Source organism: Notechis scutatus, chromosome 5 (assembly GCF_049901735.1).
Source record: "Notechis scutatus isolate UNSWTSFEM ecotype Mainland chromosome 5, rNotScu1.2, whole genome shotgun sequence".
Taxonomy (NCBI): Eukaryota; Metazoa; Chordata; class Lepidosauria; order Squamata; family Elapidae; genus Notechis; species Notechis scutatus.
This window is the reverse complement of record NC_142013.1, coordinates 86315094-86333777: the sequence shown is the minus strand read 5'-3', so window position 1 is coordinate 86333777 and position 18684 is coordinate 86315094. Positions and strand designations below refer to the sequence as shown.

The following is an 18684-nucleotide window of genomic DNA, read 5'->3' as shown; positions in this document are numbered from 1 at the left end:
CAACCACTGATGCAGAAGAAAAGGTTTTCTTCACATGCAAGCAAAATAGTACTTAGGATCATCCAATGTAAATTAGCCTCCTACTTGGAATGAGATTTACAGTTGTTCAAGAGGGTTGGGGTTAGAAAAGGCTAAGGAATAAATAAAGATTGGACAGAAATGTATGTCAAAGAAGAGACACTACGTTCACTGTTTTTAATGTTTATATCTAATAAAATTTATTTTATATAAAAAAAGGCTAAGGAATTAAAAAAAGCATTATTCAAAGCCGAAGGATAACAAAAATAAACTGATGGGTGCTTCTTTTCATTAAAGAAGCAGAGAATAAAAAATATTAATGTTTTTGAATATTGATGATGTAAAAGAATATCATGGATAATCAATAAAACAAACTCATGATAACTGAACAAATCAATATACAGTACTGACTTAAGGCACAAATACTTGGGTTGAAATTATAATATTTTAGACACATTATGCAAAGACCTATTTTTTTCTGAGGTCTATAATGCCAAGAAGATGAAACGAAAGAGGGGTTGAAAGGATAACCCACAGCAAGGTGAATGGACTTCATTACAAATGTGATTGGCACACAGTTAGGAGACATGACACGCCATATTAGAGCCTGATCATCCTAGAGAAAGTATCTATGTAGTTGCTAAGATTCAACATCAACTTGATGGCACATAATCAAAAGTAGTTATTCCTCAGTTTATGCATTTAGTCTACACATCCCCATGCTTGAAAGTTCATTCTGATGCTTTAACACATATGTACACTCCTCCCTCCAACCCAGATACATTCATACATATACACACAATGTATATGTATGTACGGATGTATGGATGGATGGATGGATGTATCCTTTCTCAAAGAGCTTATAGTTACAAACATGGACTAAGGGATTATGGGACATTTCCATGCAGGAACTAAAAAAAAAAAATTAAATTATCCATCTTATGGATTTTTGGCATCACTTCCAAATGACCATAATATCAAATTGCTTTTATTAACACTAGATTAAATATCCTATCACCACATGTGTTGGAATAAAGATTTGAAAGGATTTATATTCTACAAATATTTGTTTCGATATCAAAATTGGATCAATGGATCTCATTTCTAATAATCTGTAATTTTTATGTAATAGTTCACAAGGATTTAATCTGGTTTATTTTAAAAATGTACAAACACAGATTTAATTTCAATGTACATTTTTGCCACCTGATAAAGATACAAAGGTGGTTCTTGTGCTGGTCAAATTTTTAGTGGTAGCTTTTGAAAGCAACTAATGAATTAAACAGAAATAACTGAATTATTCTGGACACATTCTGGACACATAGTTAATAGTTAACCGATGCTGAATGTTTTTGCTTAATGTAATATAGTACAGTATAATACAGTATAATACAGCCTAGTGTAATAGATTCTACAATATCTATATTTCATTTCATGTTGACTTTAACTGTAATAGCTTTATGGTATGTAAAAAATAGACTCCATCTAATTTTCACATTCGTTCCAAGCTTATTCATGCAAACACCTACCTCATGAACTTTATGAGTAGATTAGATTCTAAGAATGAAGTATAACATTCTGGCAGTGTATCATTCCTCATCCTGTTGAATGTCATTGTTTTTTAAAATAAATAAGTAATAAAGGATTTTATGTCTTCCATCTGAAAGACATCAGATAACTTATCCAAATACTACTTTATGCTGCCATCCAAAAAAACTCCTCCTTACTTTGACAGTACTATGGAAATGAACTAATAGTAAGAAAAGCAGCATCAGTTTACCATATAGAAGCAGATTACAGAGCCTATGCTAACTTTCTTATACTGTGTTTCAAAAAGCTGTAATGTACAACAGTTTTCCACAATCTTGGGCAACTTTTATGTTATGTGGATATCATTTCCATAATTTCCAGCGATGGCCAGGTTAGCAGGGGAATTCTGGGAGTAAAATGTTCTTCTGAAGTAGAACAACAAGGACCACTATTCCAAATTAAAAGTCAAGCCAATGATTTTCCTCAGGGCAAATGCTTTTATGTTCTTTTGAGTAATCTATTTTGCAAATAGTCCAACATAATCTATCAAAATTGGCTACTTTAACAAACCATCAGCTTCCAATCACTGTTTTGAATCATTGTTTTTAGTAGTTAAGCTAGTCAGCAATATATTTAGATCACCTAATGTATTATCTAGCAGCCTGATATTTGAAAAGCTATTGTAAAGCTACCAGATCCACGAAGAACTCCAGCTGATCTATTTTAACAATTATACAAATGTCTCCAAACTTTTAGAAGAGCAGCTTGTTATTTTTTCAAACCACTTCTCATAAAAATGGTAACATAGCTGAGAATGGACTGCACATAAATCTTTCTGCATACAACTCTGCACTCCATTTCCCCACAGAGAGCAAAACTACACTGGAAAGTCTCCTTTTTTTAAAAATTGATCACAAGATGCAAACGTCGTATTTATTTTGTATAAAGGTAAACTTAAGGAGTACATGCAGTACTTTGCAGTTTCTGACATAAATGTGCTATTTGTGTAAAATGAATAAATTCTCAACGCATTACTGTTGGTACATTATATACATTTAGACTTCTGGAATCCAAAATGTGTCTACATGAACAGCAAAGTTAGTCCTATCTATTAAGCACACTTAAAGGAAACAGGAAACATAAGAAATGAATTGTGAAATGAGATTCAGACATACCAGGTAATATTCGGCCGATGAGTGCATCTAATAACCAAAATGATTCTTCTTCATTCCTTGTAATAAGAATCAAGTATCCAGCTATGAAATTCATGCCCTGAAATAAATATGAATTTCCTATTTATTTCAGTTCAAAAGAGGGAGTCAAAAGAATGAAATAAAGAGAAAAAAGCAAAACATTTTTTATTTCCATGTTTAATGTCACACTTAAAAATCTTTCACAGGTTAAGCAGTACAGGAATCCTTTCAACTTCCTTCTGCTCACATATCCAACAGAAGCACTTTGGAGAAAAGAAACTGATCTCTTTGGATCTGGCTTAATTTTTAAAAATTGCTCTGTTATCAGTATAAAGTTTGTGTTTGCCCTATTACGAGCTTATAGACTGGTGACTATGCCAATAGACAGTTTCTATATATTGATGCAATTTTACTAATCAAAAATTACTTTGCAACAAAGTTGAGTAATGCTGTAGCTTTTGAAGTGTGAGCTGTATGTTTTAAAATATTCAGGAAGAGTAGTATCACTTGCATTCATTTAGATTTAATCTTTAATGCATCTCCAGTTTCTCGTTGTCTTTTTAATTCTCCTAGCTTTTAATTCACTTAATTGTTCTTGATCTTTCCAGTCAATTCTAAAACAGAAAAATTATATTTTTCAAAATTTAATTTTATAAACAATGCCAAAGTCAAAGTGACAATATTATTTTATGAAATATTTCAGGTCATTCAAACAGAATCAGCTGTTCTCCTAAGTTTCCAAGTTTCTTAATAATCATCTGACTTTCTTCAAACCTTGCCTCCCTTCCCCCCATCTCCTCTTTCTAATCCATGAAAAGCCAACAGCCAGTATGAAAAGGTTTCTATGTGGTTGGGATATTTTGTCCTCCAGTTGTGCTGCTAGTTTTCTTGACAATAGCAACCATGGTGACTATTTGGCATTTGATTACAGGAACTACAAAGGTCTACCCCTCAGAGGGTGTTTGAAGAGCAAGTGCATTTATTAACCATGCACGCCAGTACAAAACTCTATTAGTAGTGTTGAAGAAAACAGCAAAGCAAGCTTGTCCAATTCTTTTAAAGGAATGCTCACTGCAAGATTCCCTGAAATAGGTTAGCTATCAGTCACAATAACATTTCTCTACTGGGAACTAATTAAAAATTCCTTAAACATAATCTTAAATTACACAGAATCACATACACTCTATTGCTTTTGAAACGTCTATGTACTTGGAATAATTGGCTGCCTGTAATATTCAACATATTTTATACAGTTGAAAAAGCTTCAACTTCTCTAAAGCACATAATTGTCAGATTTTCTCTAACTGATGCACTGATTTGCCAAATATTTTGAAGAATATAGTAACAGCGTGTTCCAAAGCTATCGTCCCCATCTACTGAAATGATATGATGGTAAAATGAATTCATGATAATTATTCTAGGACAGGGATAGGAGTTTTCTGTTAACAAGCCTAATTTGGACTACCAGACCCGCTCACCTGGACAGTATGGCTTTAAGACAAATCCTTTCCTACTTCCACATCTGCTGGAGTTAATTTCTGCAGACACTCTAGCACAGGGATGTTAAACTCACAATGTTTTTCCCCTTCACTAAACCGGGCGTGGATGTGGTCAGTGTGTGATGCATCTGGTCCGTGGGCCGGGAGTTTGACATCCCTGCTCTAACAGGACACTCGTATGAATAATCCTTTTTTCATGTCTTCTGCCTTTCCTTTGAGGAAAGTGCAAGGCAACCAAAAATTGTCAGTCAGTCATGCAAGTGTTCCACTTAAAATACCTGTCGACACTTTCTTAATAGGGGAACATATAGGCCAACTAGTTACTTGGTGGTGGGGAATTGCCTTTCTGTTGCATCCTGAACAGAGAAAATGTTTCATGCACAGAATGTTGGTTGTCCAACTCGATTGGTTTTGTCAAGCCTTCACAGCAGGAGAGAACACAGATTGCCCCTCATATTCTCCTTCAGGGAAAATGTATGTTAGTAGCGGGAAATTTTGGAAAAGAGGAAGAATTATTCCATTAAGCTTCACCCATGAGAGAGAGAGAGGAATGGCTCACCGGGGCGGGTGGAGAACCTAGATCTATCTTTTGCTTTACTGGTTTCAGTCAGATGAACTGAGATTCCAACTGACAACAATGGCTAGGAATTCTGGATATCATCGCCCCAACTTACATGACTATGCTAAAGGGACATCAATTGGGAAAGGCTGCTCTAAAACTATTTTTAGCCAGATTCTTTTCTTACTGTATCAACAAGAAAGCAACTCTACTGGGACAAGGAAGGTGGGATTCCATTTTTTTTACTACCAGTTCTGTGGGCGTGGCTTGGTGGGCCTGGTGTGGCTTGGTGGGCCTGGTGTGGTTTGGTGGGCATGGTTTGGCTTGGTGGGCATGGTGTGGCTTGGTGGGCATAGCAGGGGAAGGATACTGTAAAATTTCCATTCCCACCCCACCCCACTAACCTGCTTTCCAGGTCCGTTCTCCTGTGCAGGGCAACAAAAGACCCAGCCAATCAGCTGGGACTCAGGAGGCAGAGAATAGATGGGGGTGGGGCCAGTCAGAGGTGGTATTTGCCGGTTTTCAACTACCGTATTTATCGGCGTATAACACGCACTTTTTACCCCTGAAAATAGGGGCAAATGATGTATGCGTGTTATACGCCGATATAATGTTAAGAAGCCTTCGGTGAATGCTGCTGGGATCGGGATCAAGGACACAAATGAAAGAAGGGGAGGGAGGAAGCAACCGAAGCCTGTCCTTCTCTCTGGGTCAGCTCTGTCAGTCGCTCTCTCGCTCCTCCACCAGCACAGGAAGAAACTGCTTCAAAGAAGCGGGGGCTTCCTGAAGCGCCTGTTTCTCCCCCACCCCCCCCGCCCGCCCGCCCGCCCGCAGTGCTCCGTTCTGCCTGCCTGCCTGCCTTCGTTAATGGTTGAATCGGAACAGCTTCGGCTGAGTAAAAGAGGCGAATAGTTATTATTCTCAGCCGAAGCTGCTCCCAAACAACCAGAAACTAAGGCAGGCAGGCAGGCAGGCAGAATGGGACACTGTGGATTGAAGCGCGGGGGTGGGAGTGGGGGGTGAAACGGGCGCTTTCCTGAAATTTCCCTCTTAAAATGAAGATGCGTGTTATACGCCTGTGCGTGTTATACGCCGATAAATACGGTACTCAAAATTTCTGCTATCAGTTGTCCAGAACTGGTTGAAACCTGCTGAATACCACCTCTGGAACGTATGTATGTAAAGTCATGTAACTAATCCCTTTCAACGATTTACAATCATCAAATGGTACAACACAGGTCGCCCATGCCCTGCCTCAATAATATTTATAAGCTCTTAAAATCCTTTTGCTTGATTAACCCCAATGGAAGAGTCCTGTTTGTGAAACCTGAATTTTTAGAGAAGAAATAGGGATTTACTTGCTACACCAAATTGATGGTATTCAAATGTTGAGACCCAAAACACTATTCATTCATATTCTGCATTTATTGTTTTCACAAATAAATCAAGGTGGCAAACATATCCAACATAGCTTCCTTTTCCTATTTTCTCCACAACAACCTTCTTGGGTGAGTTGGGCTGAGACAAAGTTACTGGCCCAAGATCACCCAGCTGGTTTTCATAGCTAGGATAGGACTTGAACTCACAGTCTCTTGCTTTCTAGCCTGGTGCCTTAACATTATACAAACTGGCTCTCATCCTAATAATTAAAAGTTATTGGCTTAAACTTACAGCCTAGTTTGCAATCTTGTTTTGATAATATCCATTCATTTGAAGTCTGTCAAATATATTTAAATATAATATGCTTGATCTGGTTTGTCTTAGCACATTAGACACTCGATGTTTGTGGATTAGTCAATCATGGTTTACTACTCAGGACAGTTTATGAACTTAACCAGTAAGACTTATTCCAAGTGATTTGAGTTTAACTCAAATATGATCAAAAGTGTATAAAACAGAGAAAACATAGAATGCATTCTCAGTGACATGCTTTGCACATTCTCACTTGTCCGCTATCACTTGTAACTGGTAGAGATAGAGTTCATAGCTCCTGAGACGTATGTGGCATGGTACATCTCCTTAAACCCAATTCCAGTGCTGGGTAGGCGATCCTCAATCTCAAATGTAATTCCAAAGAGGTTCAAACTGGAAAACAACTAGACTGCATGTCTTAAACCAGGGGTGTCCAACCTTGGCAACTTTAAGACTTTGCTGGCTGAGGAATTCTGGGAGTTGAAGTCCACAAGTCTTAAAGTTGCCAAGGTTGGACACCCCTGACTTAAACTATTGAAATATAAGTAGCATTCAAGACACTACAGAATAAAATTTAACAACATGAATTTTGTTTGCTATTATTTTCTACCTCAAAAGTAACATATTTTTAGTATTACATACCTGGCAATATCCCACAGAAGGATTATGGTGCCCATATGCTACTAATACATTGTAGAGTGATTTCTGTAAACAGGGAACAGCAGTTTTGCGGAACTTTATATTATCTGGAAATGTCCTATTTATGTCTATAATTTGAAAAAAGAAACATGTTAAAAAATTAATCCATGGAACAAAGTTTTGGGAATTGAACCAAATTTTAGCACCCAACTTTTGCATGAATTTATGATTAAACAAATGATAACATATATGATATTTTGCTCAAAAGTAAAAACCTACATCAAACATTTTAGAGAAATTCTAGTAGGCTTTGTTTTTCTTTTATCCAACAAAATCCATCAATTCTCGCCAGACTGCACTTCTAGATGCATCCTAATGAATAATTCTTGAATGGAATTTAACTTCAAATAAGTAAAAAGAATCTTAGAATTATATTATAAAAATATAATTTCTCTATATTTTTTAAAAGATTGTGGTTTAATTACATTAACTGCTGCACCTTAAAAATCAAAACCGGATAGATAGATAGATAGATAGATAGATAGATAGATAGATAGATAGATAGATAGACAGACAGACAGACAGACAGACAGACATGAAATTAAAGGACTGAGAAACCTGCCTCTGTTAAACTGATGCATTTCTGTGTTAAAGTCATTCAAAAATATTTTTTCAATAAATTCAGTAAATTTACTTGTTTGCAATCACTTTAGCTTTAAGAAATATATCGCTCCTAAAAACTGTGAGCAAAGACTAACTTGTATGAATATACACAGTAGCTATATCTGAAGGGGTAAAAGGGACAGCTAAAATATAATTATGTAATGCATTTTGGCTCAAGTATCAAGAATTTTCCATCATGTTCTTCTTCCTCCTTTCCACATTTCTGGGCAGGCCCAGTATTCAGTAAAATAGGTTTGCTTTATGCCAGCACCCAGAAGGCAATGCGCACCCCCTCTCATCCCCTACGCATGTGCGCACAATCCCCCCCCCCGCTGCCCCCTTAACTGCACTGCGCCTCACAGCTGATTTTCAGTGGGTTTGAGGCCTTTTTCGGCCTCTCAAAGGCTTGAGGAGGCTTCTGCAGGCTTCTACAAGCTTTGTAGGCCAAAAACTAGCCCCATTTCATCACTTCCGGTATTTTCGGAAAAACAGGAAGTGACAAAACGGGGCTAGTTTTCTGCCTGCAAAGCCTACAGAAGCTTTCCTCAAGCCTTTGGGAGGCCGAAAAAGGCCTCAAACTCGCTGAAAATCAGCTGTAAGGCATGCGCATGTGCAGTGAGGTAAGTTTGCCTGCAGCTCGTGTGCCAGCACAAATGGCTCTGCATGCCACCTGTGGCACGCGTGCCATAGGTTTGCCATCACGGCTATAGAGGAAGCAGTGGTGCTTGCAGAGATGCTTAAACAGTCATATGTTACCGGATACAATGTTAGTTATATGGCTGAATGGCCCTGCTTTTAGGATTTTACTTAGAACAGCCACAAAGCAGTATAGAGGCAATCCTTGACTTACAACCATTCATTTAGTGACCGTTCAAAGTTACAATGGCATTAGAAAAAGTGTCTTATGACCAGTTCTCACACTTATGACCACTGCAGCATCCCCACTGTCATGTAATCAAAATTTGGGCACTTGGTAACTAGGACTTTTCTCGCCACATTTTCTGGACACTGCAGCCGTCATAAATATGAGTTAGTTGCCAAGCATTTGAATCTTGATCGCGTGACCATGGGGATGCTGCAATGGTCGTAAGTATGAAAAATGGTCATGTCACTTTTTGGTGCCATTTTAACTTTGAACGGTCACGAAATGAACCGTTGCAACTTGAGGACTACCGGTAGTTCTTTTTCTTGCTTGTGAGCCAGTTGGCACATTTCCAGGAACCTGATCTTTATCACATAGGTTGCATGTGACTATTTACATTCTAGACCATGACTTTCTGGTAACTCAGTTTTTGCCCCTAGTTCTTGTCCTTGTATGTTTTAAACATTTTCTCAGCCTTGTTAGCTTCAACTGCCTCAACAAATATCTACTCCAGTCACACTTAAAATGCCAGATACAAAGGCCTCGGATAGTATTCTTAATTGTTTCTTGAGGATACTTGCAGGGGTGGGATTCAATTTTTTTAACAACCAGTTCTGTGGTTAGTTGGTGGGCGTGGCTTGGTGGTAATGTGACTGGCTGGGCATGGCCAACTCAACATCACTCACATTGAGGCACGCATCTCCTCGCCTGGCCTCTCGGGACTGTGGGGATGCTGCAATAGTAATAAGTGTGAAAAATGGTCATAAGTCACTTTTTTCAGAGCCATTGTAACTTTGGTCACTCCACACAAGCAAAGTACCAGCAAAGGGGGGGGAAAAAAACTCCAGAGACGTTCCTGAGACAAGAAGTCTAGTGCTGCCAAGAATGTAATAAGGGTTACCGGAGAGGCAGTTTCTGTAAGCAACACCAGAATGTTTCCTTCCTTCCTTCCTTACAGGATGAGGCCAGTAATTTCTTCTAACAACCGGTTCTCCAAACTGCTTAGAATGTTAACAACCGGTTCTAGCGAATAGGTGCGAACCTGTAGAATCCCACCCCTGGATACTTGCTTTGTAAACAGAAAATCTTTTTACATATTACTATTGTATCAATTTGCTTATGTCAATTAACATTTGTCACATACAGAGAAAAATATTGCCTTGTAACTCTGATTGCTTTTTTCTTTCCTATGAAATCCTCCAAATTAATCTATCAAGATAATTCCAAAAACACTACTTGTTTAAAAAATAGTAGTAATTTAATTTCCAAGCTAAAGCAGCAACAACAAAAATAGAGTAAAAGATTTCATCATTCAGTTTTAGTGTTCCACAACTTCATGACCTTCAGAGCTTAAAACTTCTACCAGCTGAACTAGGTCAGAGGCTGCAGCCCAAAATAGCCTTTCTCCACAAGGTGGAGAAATATTCACTATGCAATGATGTAAAGACAGTTGAAGAAAGGCAGCTTCACTTGTTTAAAACAATCTTCTCAAACATAGTGTTGTCTAGATGTGTTGGAATTTTACCATCTCCTATTGTGGACATTTTTAGAATTGCAATCCCAGAACAACTGTCAAGACAGTTGGGAAAATCTAGCGTAGAACATTATTTAGCGATCTCTAGGACTATCTCTCATCTTCCCACAACTACTGTAATTTTAAAAAATTGTAGCAGGTAAATGGAAAAGTTATCACAGAATTCTAAACTCGCAGGAACTAAAACTTAAGAGTTTTGTATTAGAATGAAAACTAGACTAACAGCAACATAACTGCCAATTTTTCTAACAGATAGTTGAGAGAGAAGGAAAAATAATTCAGTGATTCTTAAGATAATGTTTTAATTGGCATAAAAACATTGCTTCAGTGCAAAATAATAACTGTCTATTTCATTCCCCTCCATAATTCAAGGGAAATTTTGTTTCAAGGGAAACAAAATCCTAATACACACATACACAAAATAATGTATAGACATGTTGTCATGCCCCTGTTGGAATCTGATTCTGAGGGGAAGCTTGAGCAGCTGACAGGGAGTGGGAGTATGGCTGTGGAAGAAACTGGGGAAGGGCACAGTCTGGCTGGGCATTCAGAGGAAGACCCAGGAACACCCCCTCTTTATCCTAGGGCACACAGGAACAGAGAAGGGAGCAACGTGAGTTATGGGGGTTATGGGGGAGAAAAGGACCCTGATTCCCTTCATTAGCTGCAGCTGGGAAAACAGAATTTAAAAAGGGCGTTTGCGCACAGAACCTTGCTGGAAGCAAAGCGTGCACTATTTTTGTTTGTCAAGTCTTATCTGAGTTCTGGCATCCTCCCAACTGTGTGTGTTTCGTTATCTTTTGAAGTCTGCAATTCCTTATCCTGTCCTCTCTCGTTAATTGCTGCAGTGTGGTTTGTGTTGGTTTTTATTTATAATCTATATGTACTTTGGGTTTGGACTGAATTTCTTCCATTTAAAAACTGTTTTTGGGAGAGTTTTTTTTTCCAGCCGATGATAACTGGACATTGGGGGACAAGTTGGAGGTATTAAAGGGACTTTACCTACTTTTGGGACTTTGTTGCTTTTGTGCCACGCCCTGGGTCATCACACATGTATTTTGAAGCTAACCTGTCGTAATAGTTTCCACAAGTTTGCTGTTTTGGTCTCCTTCCAATAATTTCTGGTAGTAACCTGGGTTGTGATCCATGTGAGACCGAGCACCACTCACTATCATCCAGACTTCGGCACGGTGCTCATTTGGAATGCCTTTTCTGATATAGCGTTTAACTGCAATAATTAAAACACATGTTTCAACATGTAAAAGGATGCCATAATGAAACCCAACAATTAAAGCTATACATAATAAAAAATATATTAAACATATTAACAGTGGAGATACAGGACCATGTTGCACCATCATATGTCAAGGTGAATTCAATGTTGTTAGTGTTTCATTCCCACCTTACAATTGCATATTGTCCTTCAAGTTGAGACATATTAATAACCACAGTAACTTTGGAGTCACTTCAGGCCTCTTGCACTAACTGAAAGAAGCCGCCTAAAACCTGCCAGATGGAGAAGAGGATAAGCATCCCATGAGACCAACTTGGAAAACAGAAAGCATTTTGGCCAGGCTATCATGGTGTCTTGTATATAGAAGTTAATCAGCTCAAACTACCAAGTTCTGCCACCTCACACTATGTTGTGAATATATAGACTCATTGCCAATCTGTATCATAATATTCTTGTGTGAAGAAGGAACCTCTTAACTGCTATGCTAGGTGTCCCAAGGAAAGTATCCCAGTGCATCATTTAAGGGATTTGTCAAGAAAAGATGTCCCATTACTCTGATCCCCCCCCCCCTATTTTTCTGCTTCGCAGAACAGAGAACCTAATTTTCACTATAAATTAAAACTGTTTTTCAAAGTGTTCCCTGGAAGGTTTGTAATTTAATGTTTACTATTCAGAAAATCATAGTCTTTTAATAACATTTTGGGACCCATTACAATTTACAATCACCAAGGCTATGTAATTATATAAATACATACTTAAGGGAAGAACTTAAACAGGTAAATATACTACAACTCCCACTTATGCAGAGAGAATATGACTAATGAATGGCTCAGTTCATTCAATATAATAGTAAATCGAATTTTTAAAATAATGACTTGTCAAGTAAAAACCACCATGACTGGATTATATAAAGCTAAACGGGGGGAAAAATGAAAGAAAAAACAAATGGCTTAGGTGAACGTCCAAACAGAGCTCCTGTTTTAAAATGCACACATTCTGATAGAAGTATATGCTCCTGCCACCTGATAAATTGGATTTTTCTCTGGGATATTTACACCAAGAAGAAAATAGTATATCTGAATATGTCAGTCTTCTATTTTTCTTTGTTACTGACCCTTCCCTAGCACAGTTACTGATTCTGAAATAAGGTGTCACTGTGTAAAGAAGAACGGGGGAGAGCAGGGTTTGAGCCTACATGCATACCCAATTATTCCTTAAAGCTGGTATCTTTTGAAAGAGAGCCCAGATCTCAACTGAAAGAAAGCCGTTTTGAGTTCTTGAGACCATGTAGCCTTTTTTTCTCTGCCAGAAGAATAAAATAAAGCTACCAATGGAGAATTTTACAACACAGTTAATTTCTGGAGGCACTAAAAATGTATTGTTTTGTTTGTTTTGTAAAAGCTTATCAAGAAAAGAATAATTCTGTATTTTCTTAAGTATAGAGATTTTCAGTTAAAATGTTAGTCAAGCTTGTTGAGAGAGAGGGAGGGAGGGAGGGAGAGACTTAAGCAAAATAAAGAAAATTCAAAAAAAAAAAAGGAAAGGAAAACAAGAGGGCAATGACAAAGATCATATAGAGCAAAAGTGTAAAACTCAAGGCCCACAGGCCGAATCCAGCCCATGGAGTGCTTAGATCTGGCCCACGGGACCACCCTGGAAATTTATTTATTTTTATTTTATTTATTTATCTGATTTGTCAATCGCTTACAAAATAATAGGTATAAGTATAAACATGAGTAAGAACACAGAAAATAGGTACAATTAAATGGGGACAATAGGATAGGGACGGGAGGCACGATGGTGCACTTATGCCCGCCCCTTACAGACCTCTTAGGAATGGGGTGAGGTCAATAGTGGACAGTTTGAGATTAAAGGAGTTAAATAACAAAAGACTGGCCCATGGTGCCTCTGCCAGTGAAAACGGAGCTCAGGAGATGAAATGCAGCCTACCCAGGCTCTGTATTCAGCCAGGACAGCCTCCTGCAGCCCTCTTATAGTAAAAACGGGTTGCAGGAGGCAGTCCCTGCTGAAAACGGAGCTGGGGAGAGCCATGTTCAGCCTTCCCGACCTCCGCACACAGCACTCCCATACTCCGTTTTAGCGGGCAGAGGGTTGCAGGAGGCCGTCCCAACCAAAAACAGAGTTTGGGAGCCTGTTTTCTCTGGCAGAGCGTTTGGGCTACAGGCACCCCCAACACGAATGATGTCAAACTGGCCACGCTCACCCTGGCCCCTGAGGTGAAGCACAACCCTGATGCGGCCCTCAATGAAATCAAGTTTGACACCCTGATATAGAGTATGTTGGGACTCCTCATAGATGTATATGTACTGTATATAGTTTCAATAAAGACAATCATATTTCATTGTGATCTTCCATTCATAAATTGTCTATCAAAGCAGCTCTTTTTTAATTTGCCAGAAAAGATTCTGTCTTCAATCCATTGAGAAATGGGGGCCATATTTATCTTATTGTGTTGAAGGATTACTCTATTAACCACGAGGAAGAGTCATCAGGATGCCCAGAATGTCATTCTGGAATTTTAAAATCTGTGTATGGGTATGATTAAGATGTGCTGAATTAAATCTTATTTAAATATTCATTACACACGTGCAGCTTAGCCCAACAAACCTAACTCCATTCACCATAATATTAGTAGTGTGGTGCAGCAATGCGATTGAGGAAAAGATTATACAGAGCACACAGGGACACACACGGGATAAATATCAGCATATACTTAAATGTTTTTTTCCTGGCTTAATAGGCAGCAGCCACAGTTCCAGGAAAAAAAATGTAATATGTGTACCCCATATGCACTCCAAATCTTCCCTTTCGATTCAAGATTTCTCTGCATAAAAAGATGGTAGGTTTGGTCTAGTTAGCATATGTTGAGGGCACCAACTTGAACAAAGGCCAAATATCACTTCCTTTTTGAACCCTACCAATATTTCATTTGCTAATTTAATTGATAATCTAATCAGCTCACCTATTGGCCTTACTGCTTTTATAAAATGCTGTTAATTTTATAATTGTACATTATCATTCAAATAGTATCCATAAAAACAGTTAAGTAAATAATGTCATGTTGGATTTAAAATCTCCTCTGTCAAAATATTTTAAATAGAAAAATGTCTTTTCCTTTATATTTATTCTTCTTCTTGCTTCATATATATCAGTAAGAGGCTGTTAAAAAGTACAGGAGTACATATTATCTGCTGTTTAGATAGCTATAACAAATTAACTTCAGTTCTCAGAATGATCAAACCTTGGACTGTATATCTCTCTTAAATCTATGGATGTTTTAACTTATTTATTTTCTGTGGAACAATTCAGATTGTGAAATTGTGTTTTCTCACTTTTCTGCTGCATTTTTCAATGGTCTTTTAAAATCTACCAACAAGAATTAGGGAAGCCTAGAATGGCACCAGATGTGATTTTGGGATCACTGTAGCAAAAACAAAAGTTCAGAGAATCTGTCTTGTGATTACAGAAACAGAACTGATGGAAACAAATATATGAAGAAGTTCAAACGATGGTTTGCTACCTAAAATATAATTATAAATATAATTTAAATTTATTTTATTGAATTTATTTGCCGCTCATCTCATAGCAAATTACTCTGGGTCACTCTTTAAAAATAAATTGTATGGATTCATTCAGCATTTATGTTTTCCTGTAATAACTTACATTTATAAATCTACCTTTTCAAAAATGCTATGTATTAGAAATTGATGTCAGAAAAACTGCTTTTTGTCCACAGATATCAACTCATTGTTCCAGTTTGGCAACAAATAATTACTGTTAACAAATGTTTATACCAATAGACAGATTAAATTAACTTCTTGCAAGGGCAGAATCTACACAGAAATTAAACCAATTTGTCAGTGATCAACCACAGAAGCTAGGCATTATTGCACTTCAGTTTTGTTAATTTATTATTAATTATGAAAATTAATTGCCACATTTCTACACAAGTTTCTGGGGAAACAATGACAAACAAGAACTCTGAACTAAGAAGCATAGGCTCTCCCAAAGGATGGTACTACAATGAAATAAAATATCTTTTGAAAAAGATAAAAAGTTGCAAGTTAAAATGAAAACTATTTGTCCCAATTTCATATTTAAACATGGTGAATTCTTACCTTTTATGTTTTTCTGTACCCTTGTGTTTCCCTTTAAAAGTTTGGACCATTTAATTGCTCTTCTAGTGAGTACCACTAAATATCTAGAAAAGAATTCTTCATAGGTTGTATAGTCAAAGTCAGCTGGTCTTTCAAAACCATATGGATCCACACTATTTCAAAAGAAAGATCATTACAGAGACATAAAAAACATGCAGTTAAGTGAGAGTGATTCATTAACCCAAACTTAAAACAGAAGGAGAAAATAAAGTACAAATGTAGTGCCCAACAGATTTAATAAAGTTTCTCAATTCCAAGGTATCTACCTAATAGCAGATGTCTCTTAGGACAATGGAACCATTTCATACAAACCACTAAAACAGACAGAGACCACTTCTTATGCCCTCTGTTTCTGGATCTATCCAAAAAAGGAGGAGAAAATATCCTTAAAACTTCAATTTATGTGTCATTTGAACTAGAGGCTATTAACAAAACTAGTTATTTTAAACAAGCTGGTTTCAGAAACAATGAAGCAAACAGAGCTCATTTTAGTTGACATTAACTGCTTTATCAGCTTGGATGATATAAAAAAGATAATGTTTATTGTGTTCTATCACTTTTATAATGTATTAAATAAGTTTTCAACTGTATGCTGCCCATTTATATTGATAAATATAAAGTTGTTCATAATTGCTGGTGATTACACAGTCACAACTGGGCACATTTCTGGGACACAGTATGGAAATGCTGAAAAGTGAAATGTCTTCAAAAGAAAAAACAAGAAAGTCCAGTTGCCTCCCGAAAAAGCACCTTTGGGACAATCATAACCTGGATAACTGAGAATCTCTACAGACTTTTACTACTTACTAGGGAGCCTCTGTGGCACAGTGGTTAGAGTGCAGTACTGCAAGCTATTTCTGCTGCAGCCAGCTGCCTACAATTTGGCAATTCAAATCCCACCAGGCTCAAGGTTGACTCAGCCTTCCAGCCTTCCAAGGTGGGCAAAATGAGGACAATATGCTGACTCTGTAAACTGCTTAGAGAGGGCTGTAAAGCACTATAAAGCGGTATATAAGTCTGTTATTGCTATTGAAATGGGTTGCTGTTGTTGCCTTTTTATTATTATTTTTTTTAAACTTTCTAGTCAGTTCTATAATCCTGTTAGTCCCTGGTAATCTGACCAACTATAGTGAAAAATGACTTTGAAGATCTGCTACCAAGACAACAATCAGATAAATGAGGCTGGAGCCCAGAGCAGCAAAGCGGTTTATGAAAAGACCTCAGACAACCTCCGTGCTTAATTCACAAGATGTTAAAAGGCAGAGAAAGAAAACACATTCAGATCTGCTAGATTTTGTTACAGTGGCTGATCTAATAAAAGTAGCTTTAAAACTGTAAAAAAAATCATGCTAAAAATATCTGAAATTTCTAAATTTCTCACATGGTCTTAAATGAGAATGTCAAAATTTACAAGGCATTACATGAGAAAATTAATATTTTATAACATTTGAACAATTTAATTTTTAAGAATTTTTGAACATTGAGGTTCTATGCATCTGGGAGTCTTAAAGACAATTTGGCACCCATGAATGCTGCACTGCCAATCCAGCGTGCTTGTGAGATTTCTAGGAGATACAATGCAATGTATGTTTCTTTCAAAGAACATGATCATATTCCAGGTGTCTTCATTTAATGACCATTCATTCAGTATTTGAATTTGAGATGGTCATGAGTGACTGGTATTTATGATCAAACCTTATACTTAAAGCCCCATGGTCATGTGATTGCAATTTACAGCCTTCCCTGCTGACTTCCCACAAGCAAAGTCAATGGGGAAGCTGGTAGGAAGTCAGAAGACACAGTCCTGTGAAGTTCTCAGTTAACAACCTGTGCAGTCCTCTCTTAACAGTAATCTGGAATTCTGGAACTACAATTGCTAAGCAACAGTCACATGGTTAGCATTGTTACAATAAAGACTACCTGTAGCATGAAAACTTATCCAGGTTACTAAATATTCCTTCATGCATTTCATGCAATTGAAATAAATTCTAAGTGAAAGTATATTTTACAGTTTCTACATTGAGTGAACCATAATTACAATTTTGAAAGTAGCAGCATTGAAGCAGAATAGGGGAAGAAACTAGCCATGCCATAAAAGGTATTTAAATAAAAAAATTTAAATTCAAATCTAGTCTTTTATTATACAGCATTATAAACTCACCATCTTTCAGCTTATCCATTGTAGGGAATGGGATAAATCTAATCTACTTTACAATGCTGCTGCAGGTACTCCTTGACTTACAACCACAATTCAGAGCAGAATTTATATTGGTAAGCAAGGCTGTTAGTCATTTGTGGTATTATGAGCTTTTCTACCACAGGGATTAAGCAACTGCAGTTAAGTGAAATACACAGTCATTAAGTGAATCTGGCTTCCCTCGTTGATTTTTACCTGTCAGATGCCAGCTGGGAAGATCACAAATGGCAATCACATGATTCCAGGACAATGCAACAACCCCAAATATATGCTGGTTAAGTGTTCAAGTTCTGATCACATGACTGTGTGGATGCAGTGATGTTCATAAGTGCAAGGGCTGGGGGTAAATCACTTTTTTCAGTGCCATTGTCATTTTGAATGCTCACTAAACAAATAATTGTATAAGTAGTTGTTGCTTAGAGACCATCTGCAGTTACAATGGACTCTCCCAAAAGATATTTATGACCTTGTTCCAAAATTCCAACAGGGGTGCCTTCCCTTCCAGTCACTTGACTGTGTTTTGGTTACCTGGTAACCAGCTCACCTTTAAGGCCAGTTGCAACATTCTGTGATTGTGATACTATTTATGGTTTTTTTGCCAAAGAAAGAAACAGGCATAAACAATTTTTGGACTTCCCTATCAAGGTTTACTGAGATGTATCATATTATTTTTAAAAAAAACACCAAAAGTAATATTTCACAGGTAAGCAGAATCTAACTTAGAACCATCATAACTTACAATGGAAGCTTGGGAGCCCACTTTCTTTGGCAGAGAGCTCGGGCCACCACAGGCACCCCCAACATAAGTGATGTCAAGTTGGCCACACCCATCCTCACCACACACACACACACACATGGCCCTGGCACCCAAGGTCAAACACAACCC

General features: G+C 37.4%; 1 protein-coding gene across 1 annotated transcript in view; it reads right to left on the bottom strand.

The window, feature by feature from the left end:
* Positions 1 to 18684, bottom strand: part of GRTP1 (growth hormone regulated TBC protein 1) — a 31595-nt gene that overhangs the window by 10820 nt on the left and 2091 nt on the right. Inside the window, exons 2-5 of the mRNA XM_026666732.2 lie at positions 15563 to 15714; positions 11259 to 11417; positions 7134 to 7258; positions 2724 to 2820 (exon numbers count right to left, since the gene is read on the bottom strand). Of these exons, the coding sequence (XP_026522517.1) occupies positions 2724 to 2820; positions 7134 to 7258; positions 11259 to 11417; positions 15563 to 15714 (533 nt within the window). The remainder of the gene's footprint in view (positions 1 to 2723; positions 2821 to 7133; positions 7259 to 11258; positions 11418 to 15562; positions 15715 to 18684) is intronic.